The 18,571-nt window shown below is 42.3% G+C and overlaps 1 protein-coding gene across 5 annotated transcripts in view; it reads right to left on the minus strand.

Moving 5' to 3' along the window:
• Positions 1–18,571, minus strand: part of pde10a (phosphodiesterase 10A) — a 443,486-nt gene that overhangs the window by 75,941 nt on the left and 348,974 nt on the right. For all 5 annotated transcript variants that reach the window (XM_073051085.1, XM_073051087.1, XM_073051089.1 and 2 more), the window contains one exon: positions 12,748–12,934. In XM_073051085.1, coding sequence (XP_072907186.1) covers positions 12,748–12,934 — 187 coding nt within the window. The remainder of the gene's footprint in view (positions 1–12,747; positions 12,935–18,571) is intronic.

An 18,571-nucleotide genomic window follows, 5' to 3' on the forward strand; every position in this document is an offset into this window, starting at 1 on the left:
GAAACTATAGACCTGTTGGCCTGACATCAGCAGTTGGGAAGTTGTTGGAATCGATTGTTAGGGATGAGATTACGGAATACCTAGAGGCACATGACAAGATAGGCCAAAGCCAGCATGGTTTCCTGAAAGGAAAATCCCGCCTGACTAACCTACAAAAATTTTTTAGGGAAATTACAAGGAGGGTCAACAAAGGAGATGCAGTAGATGTGGTGTACTTGGATTTTCAGAAGGACTTTGACAAGGTGCCACACATGAGGCTGCTTTGCAAGATAAGAGCCCATGGAATTACAGGGGAGTTACTATTATTTAGATGGGGAGAGAATTCAAAATGCAGAGATGCAAAGGGACTTGGAAGTCCTTGAGCAGGCCACCCTAAAGGTTAACCTCCAGGTTGAGTCGGTGGTGAAGAAGTTGAATGCAGTGTTGGCATTCATGTGATGTTGAGGCTCTATAAGGCACTCGTGAGACCCCACTTGGAGTACTGTGTGCAGTTTTGGGCTCCTTATTTTAGAAAGGATATAGTAACATTGGAGAGGGTTCAGAGAAGATTCAGAAGAATGATTCCAGGAATGAAAGGGTTACTGTATGAGGAATGTCTGGCAGCTCTTGGGCTGTATTCCCTGGAGTTCAGAAAAACGAGTGGGAGATCTCATAGAAACATTCCAAATGTTAAAAGGCCTTAACATTTTAGATATGGCAAAGTTATTTCCTATGGTAGGGGAGTCCAGGACAAGAGAGCACGACTTCAGGATTGAAGGACATCCATTTAGAACAGAGATGTGGAGAAATTACTTTACTCAGAAGGTGGTAAATCTGTGGAATTTGTTGCCATGAGCAGCTGTGGAGGCCAAGTCATTGGATGCATTTAAGGCAGAGATAGATAGGCTCTTGATTAGCCAGGGCATCAAAGGGTATGGGGAGAAGGCAGGGGAGTGGGGATGACTGGAAGAATTGGATCAGCTCATGATTGAATGGCGAAGCAGACTCAATGGGCCGAATGGCCTACTTCTGCTTCTATATCTTATGGTCTTATTCCTATCAACAGGGTGGTTATACTGTTTCCAAATTGTTGTCAAGCTCCTCAAGAGTTTTATCTTGCCTCTGACCAATCAACCATCAGGTTGTTTGGAACTGCAGAGGAATGAGTACTGCTCCATGGCAAATTTATCCTGGCACTTGGGAATCTTACATGTACTTCCAAAAAGAACATGATTTACAAATGTCTGCATGTTGATGGAATGAAGTCCCTTCAGTTGATGAGCATTCCTACCCTAAACGGCTAGTACAATTTTGATAACCACATGCACGTAATGGAAAGAGCGAATTCAAATGCAGAATCACTTAACTGCACATTTGCCACCTTAGTCATCTAGTCTCTGTGATCTTCTGTACAGAAACCAGCAGCTCATTCATAGCAGGGAATTGCTGAAGGGATCAGAGAAAAGTGATGACGATGACATGGACGTAGGCACCCGGTGTCCAAAGAAAGCAGTCAGTGCTGTTATCCAAACATACTCTTTCTGACTGGCTGATTCAATGGAAAGCCCAATGTCATTGACTACTGCAGAAAAGAAAACAAGTGATCTGCCTAATTAATTTGTACAGACCCATTGCAAAATTTGAATATTTCTCCAAGATGGCAATGGCAAAGAAGGTGTAGATGCAGAGGACTAAATAGACATTGACAGGTTAAAAAGCAGCACCGTAAGTATCAAATACTTGGACTCCATCGTGTTCACATCTGTCACAGGAACAACATTCAAGTCTACTCTTTGTGTGGTGGCTATGATTGTTCATAGCTGGATCCAGCTGATGACTTTCCCTGACTGGTTGAAATTTGAGAGGAGCAATCTGCTACCGAAATGTGACCCTTGAGTTGTCCATCATAGTCCTTCTCTGGGTCCTCTGAAATAGCAGCATAAGGAACCTCTCTGATTATAGATGCAGTGCAAAGCAGGTACACCCAAAGGCTGAAAAGTGAAAATCAAAGTGTGCAGATTTTCTCAAGGTTTCTAAATAATTTCCCAATGCAAGTTCTGTGAAGAAAACCTGTCATAGTTGGTCAAAAGAGCAGTTCTGAAGGCAAGAATTATTTTAACAGGAATAAATGTTAAATGCAGGGATTTCATATGGCATGGAAATTGTGTGCTGTACCTAACCCAGAGAACCAAGTGAGGACTGGAACACCCTCACTAAACACTCTGTAGTTCTGAATACCTGTCCCTTAGCAAAGTGCAATCAAGATCAAGGCCACTGCACAAGGGTGATTAAGCTATGTAAAAGTAAGAATAGGAAATTCAAAAAAAGGCACAACAATTGACAAATAGAGAATGCTTTCTGCAGCCACTGATATAATTCTAGGTACTCAAGTGTCAGCATCAAGAACAGCACCGAGATTAAAAACTCAGTCTTGATCCATTTCGGTATGAATGATATAGGCAGAAAGAGGGATGGAATCCTGCAGAAGTATTATAATAGGCAAAGAGATTACAAACACAACCTCAGAAGAAAGCAATTTCTACATTGTTACCCTTGCCACCAGCTTGTGAATACAAAAATAGGAGAAGCTACAGATAAATTTATACCTAAAGATATAAAGTTCAAAGGTTCATTTATTATCAAAGCATGTATCCACATACAACTCTGAAACTTGTCTTCTCCAGATTGCCATGAAACAAAGAACGTGAAAATCATTCAGAGAGAAACATCAAACCCACCCCACCCAGTACAAAAAAGAATGGCATCCCTATCATCAACTCCCCAAAAAACCCCTCCCCCTGCACAAAAAAGAACAGGAATATCGATCCCCCCAAAAAACCTCTCCCTAGCACAAAAACTAATCAAACATCAACCCCCAAACACCCGCCCCTCACACAACAAAATGGAAAAGGAATGGGCAATTAAAAAACATACAGAATACAAAAAGCATAAGTCTGAAAAAGGCCACAGTCCATAAACGCAGGACCACGATACCATCTTACGATATCACTGACACTCATTGAAAGAGAGGAACACCACATGAGGCAGAGGCACCTAACCGCCTCCCACAGCGAAAGGCCACTCACAGACTCCTCCTCCAGTGGCAATCAAACAGCAGGCAGTCAGCACTGAAACTCTCGCTCGCCTTCAGCATTTGCCTTGATAGTCTCAGTCATCCTCGATGCTCTAATCAGCAAGTAATGGACACTTTAAACGGCAAAATGGAGTCGAACATCAGCTCACATCCCATCTGGAAGTTTCTTTGCCTTGAGGCCGTCCGAGTACGCACTTGTTTCCTGGAATCTTCTCAGAGCCAGTCAAGCACTGGATCACTCTACCAAACTCCTAACTGTAAATTGTAGGCTCCAGCAGTCCCAGAAACACATTTAAGGTGAACAACAGATGTAAAAGTAGTAAAAAAAGACTACTTTTGTTTGCTATTTGGAAGATGTCGACTGAAGGAGCATTGCACGCTGATGCCATCTTGACATTTGAGATGGTGGTTGAGGGTTTTTCAGTTTAGGAATTGATTCAGGAGGTACTACCTTTATAAATCGCTGGGGATACATCCTAACAGGCCTGGAATCATTTTTTTGCTTGTGCTGTGGGTAGAGCTTAAACTAACTTAGCAGGGGATTAGGAACTTAAGAACAGTTTGAAACTGAAGACAGAAGAAATCTTATCTAAATTATTAAAAGATATTTTAAAGCAGAAGAAAAAGAAACAAAAAACATGAGTATAAGAAGTTTGACAATTCTTAATGGTACACACTTCAATTGAAAAATTCTGGGGAAAAGAAGCTCGTTAAAGGCAATGAAACATTTCTTAAGGGCAGGCCTTTACGTTCAAAATTCTTGAATTCAGGGTTTTCACAAGATTGAGAGAGGGGTATTAAAGGAGGTGGACTAGTAATATTGTTAAAGAAACATGCTTAAAATATGAGGCCATATGGGTTGAACTAAGGGGTAAAATGTGAAATCAGAGGCTTAAAATATTCAGGGCAGAAGTAACAAGCATGTGGGTAAATTTTTGAGAGCACAAAAAAGAAAATTTTAAAAAGAAGCCCAGCTGCTGAGTCCATTGGGGTCTGGCTAGCTAGCTATAGTGAATGTGGGAGTGCATTTGAGACTTCTGCACATGCACACAGCAGCTTGGAAGTCAGGAATACTCCAGGGGCTGGGCCTCTTGTTCTGCTCTTAAGTAAAAAGTCATTCTGTATACATAGCAGAGGGACCAATCTGGCCTGTCAATTTTATGCCCGACATAACTCGTACTTCTAGTATTTCAATGCAGTCATCAACCTTCACTTAAAACTTGGGTGAATATTCTGATTATTTTTCACTATTTCAAAGCACATTCATTTTCTAAGTAATGATTTTTAAATATCTTCAGTTTATTCTGAATAAGAATTCAAAAATCTACTTTCAACATTTACTAACTGTCCTAGGTCACCGCACATTTAGAAACAGAAGGAAGTTCTGGACAACATATAGACAATAGGTGCAGAAGTAGACCATTCGGCCCTTCGAGCCTGCACTGCCATTTTGAGATCATGGCTGATCATCTACCATCAATACCCGGTTCCTGCCTTGTCCCCATATCCCTCGATTCCCCCATCCATAAGATACCTATCTAGCTCCTTCTTGAAAGCATCCAGAGAATTGACCTCCACTGCCTTCCAAGGCGGGGCATTCCAGACCCCCACAACTCTCTGGGAGAAGTAGTTTTTCCTTAACTCTGTCCTAAATGACCTACCCCTTATTCTCAAACCATGCCCTCTGGTACTGGACTCTCCCAGCATCTGGAACATATTTCCTGCTTCTATCTTGTCCAATCCCTTAATAATCTTATATATTGCAATCAAATCCCCTCTCAATCTCCTTAATTCCAGCGTGTACAAGCCCAGTCTCTCTAACCTCTCTGCGTAACAGTCCTGACATCCCAGGAATTAACCTTGTGAATCTATGCTGCACTTCCTCTACAGCCAGGATGTCCTTCCTTAACCCTGGAGACCAAAACTGTACATAATACTCCAGGTGTGGTCTCACCAGGGCTCTGTACAAATGCAAGAGGATTTCCTTGCTCTTGTACTCAATTCCCTTTGTAATAAAGGCCAACATTCCATTAGCCTTCTTCACTGCCTGCTGCATTTGCTCATTCACCTTCAGTGACTGATGAACAAGGACTCCCAGATCTCTTTGTATTTCTCCCTTACCTAACTTTACACCGTTCAGATAATGATCTGCCTTCCTGTTCTTACTCCCAAACCTCACACTTATTCATATTAAACGTCATCTGTCAAGTATCTGCCCACTCACCCAGCCTATCCAAGTCACCCTGAATTCTCCTAACATCCTCATCACATGTCACACTGCCACCCAGCTTAGTATCATCAGCAAACTTGCTGATGTTATTCTCAATGCCTTCATCTAAATCGTTGACGTAAATCGTAAACAGCTGTGGTCCCAATACCGAGCCCTGTGGCACCCCACTAGTCACCACCTGCCATTCCGAGAAACACCCATTCACCGCTACCCTTTGCTTTCTATCTGCCAACCAGTTTTCTATCCATGTCAATGTCTTCCCCCCAATGCCATGAGCTTTGATTTTACCCACCAATCTCCTATGTGGGACCTTACCAAATGCCTTCTGAAAATCGAGGTACACTACATCCACTGGATCTCCCTTGTCTAACTTCCTGGTTACATCCTCGAAAAACTCCAATAGATTAGTCAAGCATGATTTACCCTTGGTAAATCCATGCTGGCTCGGCCCAATCCTATCACTGCTATCTAGATATGCCACTATTTCATCTTTAATAATGGACTCTAGCATCTTCCCCACTACTGATGTTAGGCTGACAGGTCGATAGTTCTCTGTTTTCTCCCTCCCTCCTTGCTTAAAAAGTGGGATAACATTAGCCATTCTCCAATCCTCAGGAACTGATCCTGAATCTAAGAAACATTGGAAAATGATTACCAATGCATCTGCAATTTCAAGGGCCACCTCCTTTAGTACCTCCTAGGATGCAGACCATCTGGACCTGGGGATTTGTCAGCCTTCAATCCCATCAGTCTACTCATCACTGTTTCCTTCCTAATGTCAATCTGTTTCATTTCCTCTGTTACCCTATGTCCTTGGCCCATCCATACATCTGGGAGATTGCTTGTGTCTTCCTTAGTGAAGACAGATCTAAAGTACTTATTAAATTCTTCTGCCATTTCTCTGTTTCCCATAACAATTTCACCCAATTCATTCTTCAAGGGCCCAACTATCTTAACTAACTTCTTTCTCTTCACATACCTAAAAAAGCTTTTGCTATCCTCCTTTATATTCCTGGCTAGCTTGCGTTCGTACCTCATTTTTTCTCCCCGTATTGCCTTTTTAGTTAAGTTCTGTTGTTCATTAAAAATTTCCCAATCATCTGTCCTCCCACTCACCTTAGCTCTGTCATACTTCCTTTTTTTTTAATGCTATGCAATCTCTGACTTCCTTTGTCAACCACTGTGGCCCCTTTCCCCCCTTTGAATCCTTCCTTCTCCAGGGGATGAACTGATTTTGCACCTTGTGCATTATTCCCAAGAATACCTGCCATTGCTGTTCCACTGTCTTTTCTGCTAGGATATCCGTCCAGTTAACGTTGGCCAGCTCCTCCCTCATGGCTCCATAATCTCCTTTGTTCAACTGCAACACTGACACCTCCGAGCTGCCCTTATCCTTCTCAAATTGCAGATAAAAAATTATCATATTATGATTACTACCTCCTAATGGCTCCATTACTTCAAGATCACTTATCAAATCCTGTTCATTACATAACTCTAAATCCAGAATAGCCTTGTCCCTGGTCGGCTCTCGTACAAGCTGTTCCAAGAATGCATCCCTTAGGCACTCTACAAACTCCCTATCCTGGGGTCCAGCACCAACCTGATTCTCCCAGTTCACCTGCGTGTTGAAATCTCCCATAACTACTGCGACATTACCTTTGCCACATGCCAATGTTAACTCCCTATTCAACTTGCACCCAATATCCATGCTACTGTTTGGTGGCCTATAGATAACACCCATTAGGGTCCTTTTGCCCTTACTGTTCCTCAATTCTATCCACACAGACTCCACTTCTCCTGATCCTATGTCCCCCCTTGCAAAGGACTGAATCTCATTCCTCACCAACAGGGCCACCCGACCCTCTCTGCCCACATTTCTGTCCCTACGATAGCACGTATACCCTTGTACATTCATTTCCCAGGTCTGATCTCCCTGCAGCCATGTCTCCGTTATCCCAACAACATCATAGTTACCCATTCGCACCTGAGCTTCAAGCTCATCCGCCTTATTTCTGACACTTCGTGCATTCAGATATAGAATTTTTAGCCCATTTCTCCTCTCTCTGTTGGAATCTCTGCCTATTGTGCTTAACCCAGCTCCCCGAACTCCCATCGGGCTATACGCCCCTAGAATTTTGTTGTCCTTCCTAAATTTACTTATTCTTTCTGCACATTTAACTCCATGTTCCATCAGACCATCCCTCTGTACATGTGTCCCCCTTATCACTTGTCCCACCTCACCTTTCTCTACTACACACTTAATATTCTGGAACCGTGTAGTCCCCACCTGTCCTTTATTCTTCATCTCACTATCCTCCCTCACATTCTGGATCCCTGCCCCCTGCAAATTTAGTTTAAACCCCCCCCAAAAAGCACTAGCAAACTTCCCTGCAAGAATGTTAGTACCGCTCCAGTTCAGGTGTAAACTGTCCCTTTGAAACAGATCCCACCTTCCCTGGAACAAAGCCCAATTATCTAAAAACCTGAAGCCCTCCTTCCTGCACCATCCTCTCAGCCACGTATTAATCTGTATAATCTTTCTGTTCCTTGCCTGACTCACACGTGGCACAGGTAGCAATCCTGAGATTGTTACCCTGGAGGCCCTGCCCTTCAGCTTCGCACCTAACTCCCTGAACTCCCTACGCAGGACCCCCTCACTCATCCTATCCACGTCGTTGGTCCCTACATGGACCACAACATCTGGATTCTTGCTCTCCCTCTCGAGAATAACCTGCACCCGATCTGAGATGTCTCGGACCCTAGCACCAGGGAAGCAACATACCATCCGAGACTCCCGATCTTCCCCACAAAATCTCCTATCCGCCCCCCGACTATAGAATCCCCTATCACTACCGCTCTCTTCTCTTCCCTCCTCCCCTTCCTAGTCGAAGTCCTAGTCCCCTTCCCTCCTCCCTTCCTATGTAGTCAGTAGGCTGTCAGGCAGTGCATGGATGGAGCTGGAGTTGTTTGCAGGTCAGGAAAGAAAGTTACATCGCAAATGAAAGGGACGGAATTTGTGTTGAGGATGAGCTTTACATAAAGTGAGGAAGACACATGGAGAGAGACTGTCAGAGAGGGAAAGGTCTGCAAAGGATCATGCCTTCAGGTCTGGAAACAGAGAGGATTATAGCTCTACAAAATGGCAGTTAACAAAGCTCTGAAAATGGCAAAAGTCACTTACAAGGATCATTCAGAGAAAGACTTCAATAGCAATAGCCAGTTTGGAGTTCCCTGCAAAGTCTTACCAAATTCAAAATGAAGTGCTCCCAAGTAACCCCCTCCCCTTCCTTGGCCAATCAGGTCAATCAGTTTTATTGGTGGTTTGATAAAAACAATCCATATCTATCTCTTCTCATTTCCTCTGATCTGATGTACTGAGCTCCTACCCCCTCCCTTTCACAAGCACTCTCAATTATCACTATCCTCCCTTCACCCCAGCCGCATTAACCTCCTTCAGCCTCCCCTCCCTCCAACCCACCATATACTTGCTGTGAAGAAGATGTTCGCAAACAGTTTGGAAAACAGAACATTAGGAAAGCTGTAGGCCCTGATGGTGTCTCACTTTGACTCTAAGGCACTGTCTGGATCAGCCAGCACCTGTCTTCAATACGATACTTAACACTTCCCTGCAATTACGCAGGGTTCCAGACTGCTTTAAAGTTGCTATAATCATTCCAGTTCCCAAGAAAGACAAGATCACTGCACTTAATTGATCATAGGCCAGTTGCTCTGACTTCAGTAGTTATAAAAACCTTTGGATGTCTGATGTTGGCCTACCTTAAGTCCATTTGATCCTGTTTTTGTCCCATTACAGTTTGCTTATAGAGCAAATCACTCAGTAGAGGACAGTAGAGAACGCAGTTAACTTGTGCCTTCATTACGTTCTTCAACATTTGGACTCCCCCAACAGGATTTTAGCTCCAACTTCAACACTATTTTTCTGGAGTTACTCCACAACAAGCTAACCCAGCTAGCTGTACACTACAGAATCTGTCAGTACATTACAGTAACTTCCTGACAGGAAGGAAGCAGTATGTAAGGCTGTGATCCTAAACAGAGCAAGGGTGAGTGGGGAGACTCTGAGGAGTGGGGGGAGAGTAAGACACCAGAGGAAGAGAAGAGGATGAGAAAGACACCAGAATGGGAGGAGAGAGAAAAATACTGGGGGGGGGAGAGGGAGGAGAAAAACATCGGGGGGGCAGTCTGAGTACTACATCTTGACATTGTGAATGAGCTAATCAAAGCAATTTAAACATTAAAAATAAAAGGGTATCTAAAGACAAGGTAGGACCACGAAAAAATGTATAACTAGAGTTTGTACCAAATGTGTATTTTATATATCTGTATTCATTAAGGAGGAGGACAAGAAGGGTAGTGAGACAACAAAGGGGTATGCTGTTATCCCAGGGCATACTGACAACAAAGAGGAAGAAGTGGTGTGTCTCTTGAAGAACATTAAGGTGGGCAAGTCCGCTGCGATGATCCTGATGGAACTTAATCCAGACAATTGAAAGAGGTCAGAGACGAGACTTCTCTCTGACATGCCATGACAGATATTTCTGTATCCTCTTTAGCCACAGACAAGGTCCTAGAGAACTAAAGAATAGTCAATGTTGTCCCTTCATTTAAGAAGAATAATAGGGCAAACTTTTGGCTGGTAAGTCTTATACCAGTGGTAGGGATATTAATGGAGTTTAAGGATAGGATTTACTCACGTTTGAAAAAGTATGAACATGAGGGATAGTCAGCATTGCTTTGTGCAGGAGAGGCCACAGTTTATGAACTTTACTTTTGAGGTGGTTTTGAAGATTATTAAAGAGGATAAAGGAGTGGATATTGTATAATAGTGTCCTTCAGGTGGGCTGATCCAGAGGATTAAGGCACAAGGTGACTTGGTAGATGAGATTAAAAAATGGCTTCGCTATAGAAGACAGAGGATAAGCAGGGTTTTATTCTGACTCTGGGTCTGTGACTGGTGTTCCACAAGGATCAGTGCTGGGCCCTTCTTCATTTATGATATGCATAAATTATTTGGATAAAAATGTATGTGGGCTGAATAGAAAATTTTACAAAAGGCACAAAAATTGGCAACAGCTTGCAAAGTGAGGAAGGTTGTCAAAGTATTCATCAGGATATTGGTCGTTGGAAATATGAACAGAGAAATTGCATAGGGTGCAAGTCCATTGCTCTTTGGAAGTGGCAACACAAGAAGTGAGTAAGGAAAAGGAGATGCATAGTGTGCCTCCCTTCAGTTAGTTGGGTATTGAGTAGAAAAGCTGGCATATCATGTTGCAGCTGCATAACAAATTTGGTTAGGCCACTTTAGGAATATTGTGTGTTGTTCAGGTCACTACATTATAAGGAGGCTTTAGAAAGAGTGCAGAAGAGGTTCACCAAGATGTTGTTTAGATTAGAGAGTGTTAGCAGTAATGTGAGGTTGGATAACTTTGGATTATTTTCTCTGAAGCTTTGGAGACCAAGGAGGGATCTGGCAGAAGTATATAAAATTACTAGGAGCATAGATCAGATAAATAGGGTATTTTTCTCAGGGGGAAACTGTTAAGATACTTGAGGTGATGTCATTAAGATGACATGTTGGAAGAGTAAAGGAGATTTATGATTGGTTTTTAAATACAGAGCAATAGATGACAACAAACACTACCACGGGAGGTGATGAAATCCGATTTGATAGCAACAGTGAAGAGGCACACAAATGAGCACATAAACAGGCAGGAGTTGAAAGAATATAGAGCATATGCAAGCAGAATTGGTTATTTTAATTTGGCATTATGGTAGGTACAGACATTGTTGGTTGAAAGACCTGTTTCTGTGCTGTGCAGTCCAGTTTTATGCACTATTTAAAATAGAAAGCTGCAATTTCACAGATCAAGTTACACAGTTATACCTTGACAAAGAGTCGAAGAGTGTGTGAGAGAGAAGGGGGAGGGGGAGAGGGGTGAGGGGGAGAAGGAGGGAGAGCATGTGTGAGAACATGAGAGAGCACGTGTGTGCGAGTGAGAGAGAAAGTGTGAGAGAGAGAATGCATGAGTGAGAGAGTGTGTGTGTATATACATGAGTGTGTACACACATACCCAAAAAGCTCCACACTACCACTGACTGAGCAAGAGAATAAACTGGGTTATGACAAAACTAGAGATGCATTCTCCAAGAGGAACACCAACACGCTGAGTGAAAGAAAATAATCCAGCAACTTGGTGAATCGGAAAGAGAAGAGCCATTTACTGAACAAGGAATGGGTAATTTACTAGTCAAGAGCCACATATTACATGGAAATGTACAATAACTGAGAGAGACAAGCACCAGTTGGGAGAGAACTACACATTCACAGAGAGAGCACGTTTCAACTTTTTGTTCTAAATTTTACATGCTTTCTTTTGTATTCTAATTTATCAAACACTCTTAATATTTTTATCATCTTTCAACTTCAGAAATGTCCTGCTGTAACATCTCATGTCACATTAAATCAACAATCAACAGTTTCATAGCATTTTAGATACTTATACCAATACATAAAGACTTGAGACTTAATTTAAAATTAAAATATTAAAGACATTGCTGAATGATTTGGCTTTCATGGCTTGAAACTGCATTGTGAAATATATGTGGTAAATGTATTTTTTAACCAAAATTATACAGAAAAAACAACTTAAGCAACACCTATGAAGAAATAACTATTTTATATTATAGCACTTACAGTTTTGGGAAAAAAGAACAATAACTTCAGACAAAAACAAAACTGAAATCAGAGCACTAAAAGGTCTGGCCATTTGTTCTTTCATCAGAATTATATGTAATATTAATATATTCTACTCTCCTCCAATGCTTTCTGATCTACTTTAGTGATTTTTGTTCTATTTTCTTGTTTTGATTTTTGATTTAATTTGTTTTTCTTCATATTAGATCTCATGATGTTGACAAGTCAATCATGCTCCAAATTAGGATATATGCAAACAAAGATGATTATCAAAATCTACATCATATTTTATAACCATTATCCTCCAGAATTCATGCACCAACCCCAGTCCTTAGCCTTGGTAGAAGATGGTAAATTACTATTGCCTACTAGGATCCCGTGTAAAGTAACAATACAAGTTTGGATACTGAGACATAGAACCACATGGATGTGTAATTCAGCTTAAGTATAATGTTTTGAAATCACTTAAACAAATGAATGAAGAGTAATGACAAGCTCATACCTCAAAAGTCAGTGAAGCCTCTTAATGGTAAAATGATCCCTCAGCCTCTAAAATAACTTGGGAGTCATGATTCAGGGTATCAGAATTCTGATGTAGTAATCCAACAATTTACATAGGATTTTACATGTATAGTACATATACATGTTTTAATTCAAAACATTAAAAGACATAACTGGAAAAGTTTACAGCTTTTGAACATTAATGCAGACATTACTTAAGTTACTTACATTTGCACAGTGTAAAGCCAAAGCACAGAAAACTGCAAACATTTTAAAGTTCTTCTCATCTGTTTGGGTAAAGGCTTTACCACTCATTTTGTTCACCATTTGTATAACACCAATGACAATCCCTCGGCTGACGATAGGCATGCAGAGAATGTTTCGTGTTGTATACCCTGTATAAAGGTCTACTTCTCTATTAATGCAGGGAAAAAAAGAACATGTACATGTTTTAGATTTTGAAGTGAACTGAAACTAAACATTTGAAAAACTGTTCATTATGATTTCTTTGCCCAGTTAATTCAAACATATTATTTTAATTATAATAAAGACAATTCACCATTTATAACTTCAAATGCAATTGAATTTCATTTTCATGAACGTCACCATGTAATCAGAAGCATATTTTTCAGGCCAATTTGAATCAGGGTCCATTACCAAGCATACATAAAATGTTAGCCAAGAGTTTCAGCTTTGAATGCAAAATAAACATCAGTGAAATGCAATTCATTCTTACTTTGCCTTCAATTACCAAGGTCTTAAATTCTGGAAACCAAATGGAGACTCATCAATCCCCTATGCATAACCTCTATGTCTGCATTCATTTCTCCTAATAATATGAAGCAATGTCCTGTTTGCTGTTCCAATTACTTGCATTATATTAATACTAGCTTTTGTACAAACCCAGATCTCTCTATCTGAATTCTGCAATCTTTCACCATTTAGACAAAGCACATTTTTCTATGTTGTCTGCCAAAATGGATAATTTCACATTTGCCCGTGATATTTTATTTAGTCACAGAGTATGACAGCATAGAAATAGGCCCTTTGGTCAAACTGGCCTATGCTGACTACATTATCCTCCATGCTAGACCCAGCTGTCCATGTCCAGCCCATTACTCTCCATGTACAATACCTATCCAAATACCTCTTAAAAGGTGCAGTTGTACCTGCCTCAACCTGTTAGCTCATACCATATCCTCACTACCCTCTGTGTAAAGACATTAACCTCTCAGAGCTCTCCAACCCTGGAGAAAAGACTGTGACTGCCTCCTTTATCTATACCCCTCATGATTTTATAAATTTCAGAGGTCAACCCTCATTCTCCTGCATTCCAGGGAACAAAGATCAACATACCCCTATAACGGAGTACCTCGTGTCCAGGCAGCATCCTCATAAATCTCTTCTGCACCCTCTTCAGCTTGACAATGTCTTTCCTACAACAGCGTGACCAAAACTGTACACAATATTCCAAATACAGCCTCACTAACAACTTACAGAACTGCAACATGATGTCCCTACTCCTAAACTCAGTGACCTGACTGAAGGCCAGCCTGCTAAATGCCTTCTGCACTATCATCCACTTGCACAGTCACTTTCAGCAAAATGTGCACTTGATTTCCTAGATCCTCTGCTACACAACACTCAGTGCCCTGCCTTAAAAGTCCTAACCTTATTTCAGAACGTATCATCTCACACTGTTGAAAATAATTTATCATTCCTCATCCCATCTCCCTAACTAATCAAGATCTCTCTGCAATTTATTGTAATCTGCTTCATTATCAACAACACCCTCTAATTTGGTATCATCAGCCAATTTACTAATTATGCTGTGTGCATTCATATCCAAATCATTTACATAAATAATGAATAACAGAGGCCCCAACACTGATCCCTGGGATACCCCACTAGTCATAGGCCTCCAGTAAGATCCTTTAATCATCACCCTCTGCTTCTTATCATCGAGTTAATCCTGAATTTCATGCGACCTGACCTTTCAGATCAGCCAGCAATGCGGGACCTTGTCAAAAACTTTACTAAAATACACACAGATAACATCCACTGCCTTACGTCCATCTATCCCCTTAGTTACTCTTTGGAAAATCTCCAAAACATTCATTGAACATGATCTGCCCTCACAAAATCATGTTGACTTTTCCTGCTCAGACCTTAAATATCAAGTGATGGTACATCTTGTTCCTCAGAATTAATTCCAGTAACTTCCCTACAACTGAAGTCAGGCTCTCCAGCCTATAGTTCTTGGGCCTGTCTTTGCCCCCTTTCTAGAACAATGGAGCACCTTTAACCACACTCCAGTCTTCTGGAATTTCATCAGTGGTTAATAACAAAACAAATACCTCTACAAGGTTCTCCGGGATTTCTTCCCTGGCCTCCCAAAAAGTCTGGGGTTGCATTGATATGACCCTTTTAAAAGCCTCCTGCCTGTCAACTGTTCCCTTGCCTTTAAATAGAGTCTAGTTGACTGCAGCTTGATCCTGCCTAATGCCCTCAAAGTCAGCTCTGCTCCAGTTCAGGACCTTAACCTGTGGACTAGTTCTATCTTTTTTCCATAGCTATGTTAAACCTATTAGAATTGTGGTCATTGGGCCCAAAGTGGTGCCCAATTGCCACTTTAGTTACTTGGCTCAACTCATTCCCTAAGAGGAGGTACAATATTGCTCCTTCACAAGTAGGTTCCTCTGCACGTTCTGCCTCATTCAGGCCCTTTGGATTCAGGGTTGCCCAATCGATATTGGGAAATTTTAACTCTTCCACAACCACCAACCTACTATTCTCAGAACTACATGCAATTTCTCAATACATCTACTTCTCAAATTCCTGCAGACAATTGGGAGGAGGGTTTATAATATCACCCTACTGAGGTGACCATCCCTTTCTTAGTTCTGCATTCTACCCAAATGAGCTTGTTAGATGATCCCGCAAGAATATCTTCTCTCAGTATTGCAATTATGTCCTCTCTTATCAAAACTGCAACATCCACCCCACTCTTACCTGTTCCTTTGTCATACCTAAAGCACTGGTATTTTGGAACATTGAGCTGCCTGTCCTACCCTTTTCTCAGCCACATTTCCTTTATAGCCATACTATCCCATTCCCTAGAAACAGTCCATGTCTTCAGTTCATCCACCTTACCTACTAAGCTATGTCCATTGAAATGCATGCAATTTAAAGCAGCTGTCATATCTGCCTTTTATCGTAAACATGACTATCCTGATTGCTAGACTTACACTTGTTTGTTGCTGCACATACATCTTCTCACTGACTTCTCTCTCAAGTCCTATGCCCCTGCCAGATCTCTGCTCACTCACTTATCTTTGCTTTCCAATGTTGATTCTGTTTCCCAAGTGGTGTAATTAGTAAAATTAGAGATTCAGAGACTAAATCATTAATATGGATAAGGAGCTAATCCTTGACGGTCCCCACTTCCAACATTATTTTATTCTACAGTATATAGTTAGTTTTGCACTCAGTGTTGTATATTTCAACGAGTTAATTAACAATTCTGTTATTTGTATATTCTGTCTGTATTCACCAAACTATTATGTAGTACCCAAATAACAACCTTTAGAGATCCAGTTAATTAACAGTACTACATCACTCTTACATAATTTCTGATTTCTCTGTGACATGTTTGAAAGGACTCAATTCTATTGTTAAAAGCAATACTTGACCAACAAATCTTTCTTTTCTGGAATCCCTGCCTCTTATTTGTTAAGTTTTATTTTCCAAATGTTGTCCTTTTTAAAAAAATATCAGGTGATACACATTTTCCTTTAACTGATGTTATATAGATTTACCTAATGTAATTATGAGAGGTAATAATGGAATCTGGACACTTGGTTGACGCAAAGGTACGGAATTTTGAATTCTTATGCATCCTTCTCTCTATAATTGGCAATGCGCCTTTGGTATCTAAACACAATGTCCTCCCTACCCCTAATCTCTCCATCACATTGCTCCTTAAAACTTTGCATTCTTGTGAAGTTTGTCCCAATGAACCTAATATCCTAAGCTTTAATTTTTATGTAATACTGACTCAGCAAATTATTTTTGAATACTCAACAATATTTAAGTTTCCATATAAATGCAGCCTGTTGTTATTAATGATGAATGACAAGCATTTCTGAAGTAGACAGAGCTAATTAAGCAGCAAGTTAGTTAAGGTGTCAGTATAATGTGATCAGTGATGGTTGACCAATCAAAGTTGAGTAAAATTCTTTTCTGGGTGCATCACTTGCTGCACTCTCACAGTAAGGAAACAAGATGTCCTCTGACTTCATGGCCAGACTTTGCCAGAAGTGTAAATCAAATTCTTGCCCATCACAGAACTGGAACAATTATCATTCTGCTCACAAAAAAGTGGAAAAAGAGAATGGTGATCATAAACAATTTTTGTGTTGTTCTTGATGTTTCTAACAAGTCTTTTTGTAACTCTTAACATATTCTTTCTACTCATTTGATGTTCTTTCTGCCCCTCCTGAGTTCATGAGATATTCACGTTCCCTTTCTCAATTCGTTTTCAAACACATGGAGACTTCCTTTACCCCTTGACAGCTAAGAATCTAGATAAGAAGAGGAGAGAATACAATAATCCCTTTTATATACTATTGTGGCAACCCACTTCCTAGCGCACTCGAACCGGCTCACAAATAGCCAGCGCGCCGGCATAAAGGCCAGTCCCAAAAGGGTGCCAGGTCTGCTTCACCAACAAAGGAAAAAGCCCGCGCGGGACTGTGAATAAGTGCCCCCTACAGCATCCGCGCGCGGGACAGGACTGTGAGTACGTGCCTCCTACAGCATCCGCGCCCGGGGAGGGCGGGATCAGGGAGGCTTTGAAGCGAGGCCGCAAAGTTCGAATAAAATCTTTTTTAACTGCAGCTTACCGACTCCGTGTCATTATTTCAGCGCTGCGTGTAGCACACCGCTACAATTGGTGACCCCGACGGCCCAAACGATATTTGGACCGGAGATGAACGACGCCGCATCTGTTCATGCAGTTTCGTTGAAACTGCCAAGCTTCTGGACGCTGCGACCTCACCTATGGTTCCAGCAAGCAGAAGCCCAATTCCACATTCGGCAGATAACCTCAGAGGACACACGTTACTACTATGTGGTGAGCTCCCTCGACCAGGAAACAGCGGCCCAGGTTGAGGAGTTCATACAGTCTCCCCCAGTGGACGGCAAATACACGGAATTCAAAGCCCTGATCATAAGGACTTTCGGACTCTCACGGCGCGAGGGGGCTGCCCGTTTACCTGGATGGTTTGGGAGACAGACCTCCATCGGCTTTAATGAATGAGATGTTGTCTCTGGCCGGAGGACACAAGCCCTGCCTCATGTTTGAGCAGCTGCCCGAGGACATACGCCTGCTGCTGTCCGACGTGGATTTCAGCGAACCCTGGAAGGTGGCAGCCCGGGCGGACTTGCTGTGGAAAGCCAAGAAGTTGAGTGGGGCGTCCGTCGCACAGATCACCAGGCCACGCTCCCGGCAGCAAACCAGACCAGGCCCAGCCACAGAGCCCGCTAACCCCAGAGGCAGGGGTGAGGAGACCAACGAACAATGGTGCTTCTACCACCAGCGGTGGGGCGCAGAAGCCCGCCGCTGTCGCCCACCCTGCAAGTTCCCGGGAAATGCCAGGGCCAGCCACCGCTGATGGCTACGGCGGCTGGCCGTCGGGATAGCCTCCTGTATGTGTGGGACAAGAGGTCGGGACGCCGTTTTATGGTCGACACCGGCGCCGAGATCAGCGTCTTACCTCCGACGAGTTACGACACCCGCAGCAGCACAGTGAGGACCTACAGCACCCGTACGGTGCAGCTACAGTTCGGCTCCAGCCGGTTCACGTGGGACTTCACACTGACCGCCGTAGCCCAACCGCTTCTGGGTGCGGATTTTTTGCGGTCTCACAGCCTGCTGGTCGACCTGCCGAGGCAGAGACTGGTCCACGCCGAGACCTTTCAGACGTTCTCCCTGGGTGCAGCCCAGTTGCCAGCCCCTCACCTCGACTCCATCACACTGTCCGACAACGAC

The sequence above is a fragment of the Hemitrygon akajei genome, chromosome 7, assembly GCF_048418815.1.
Source record: "Hemitrygon akajei chromosome 7, sHemAka1.3, whole genome shotgun sequence".
Lineage (NCBI taxonomy): Eukaryota > Metazoa > Chordata > Chondrichthyes > Myliobatiformes > Dasyatidae > Hemitrygon > Hemitrygon akajei.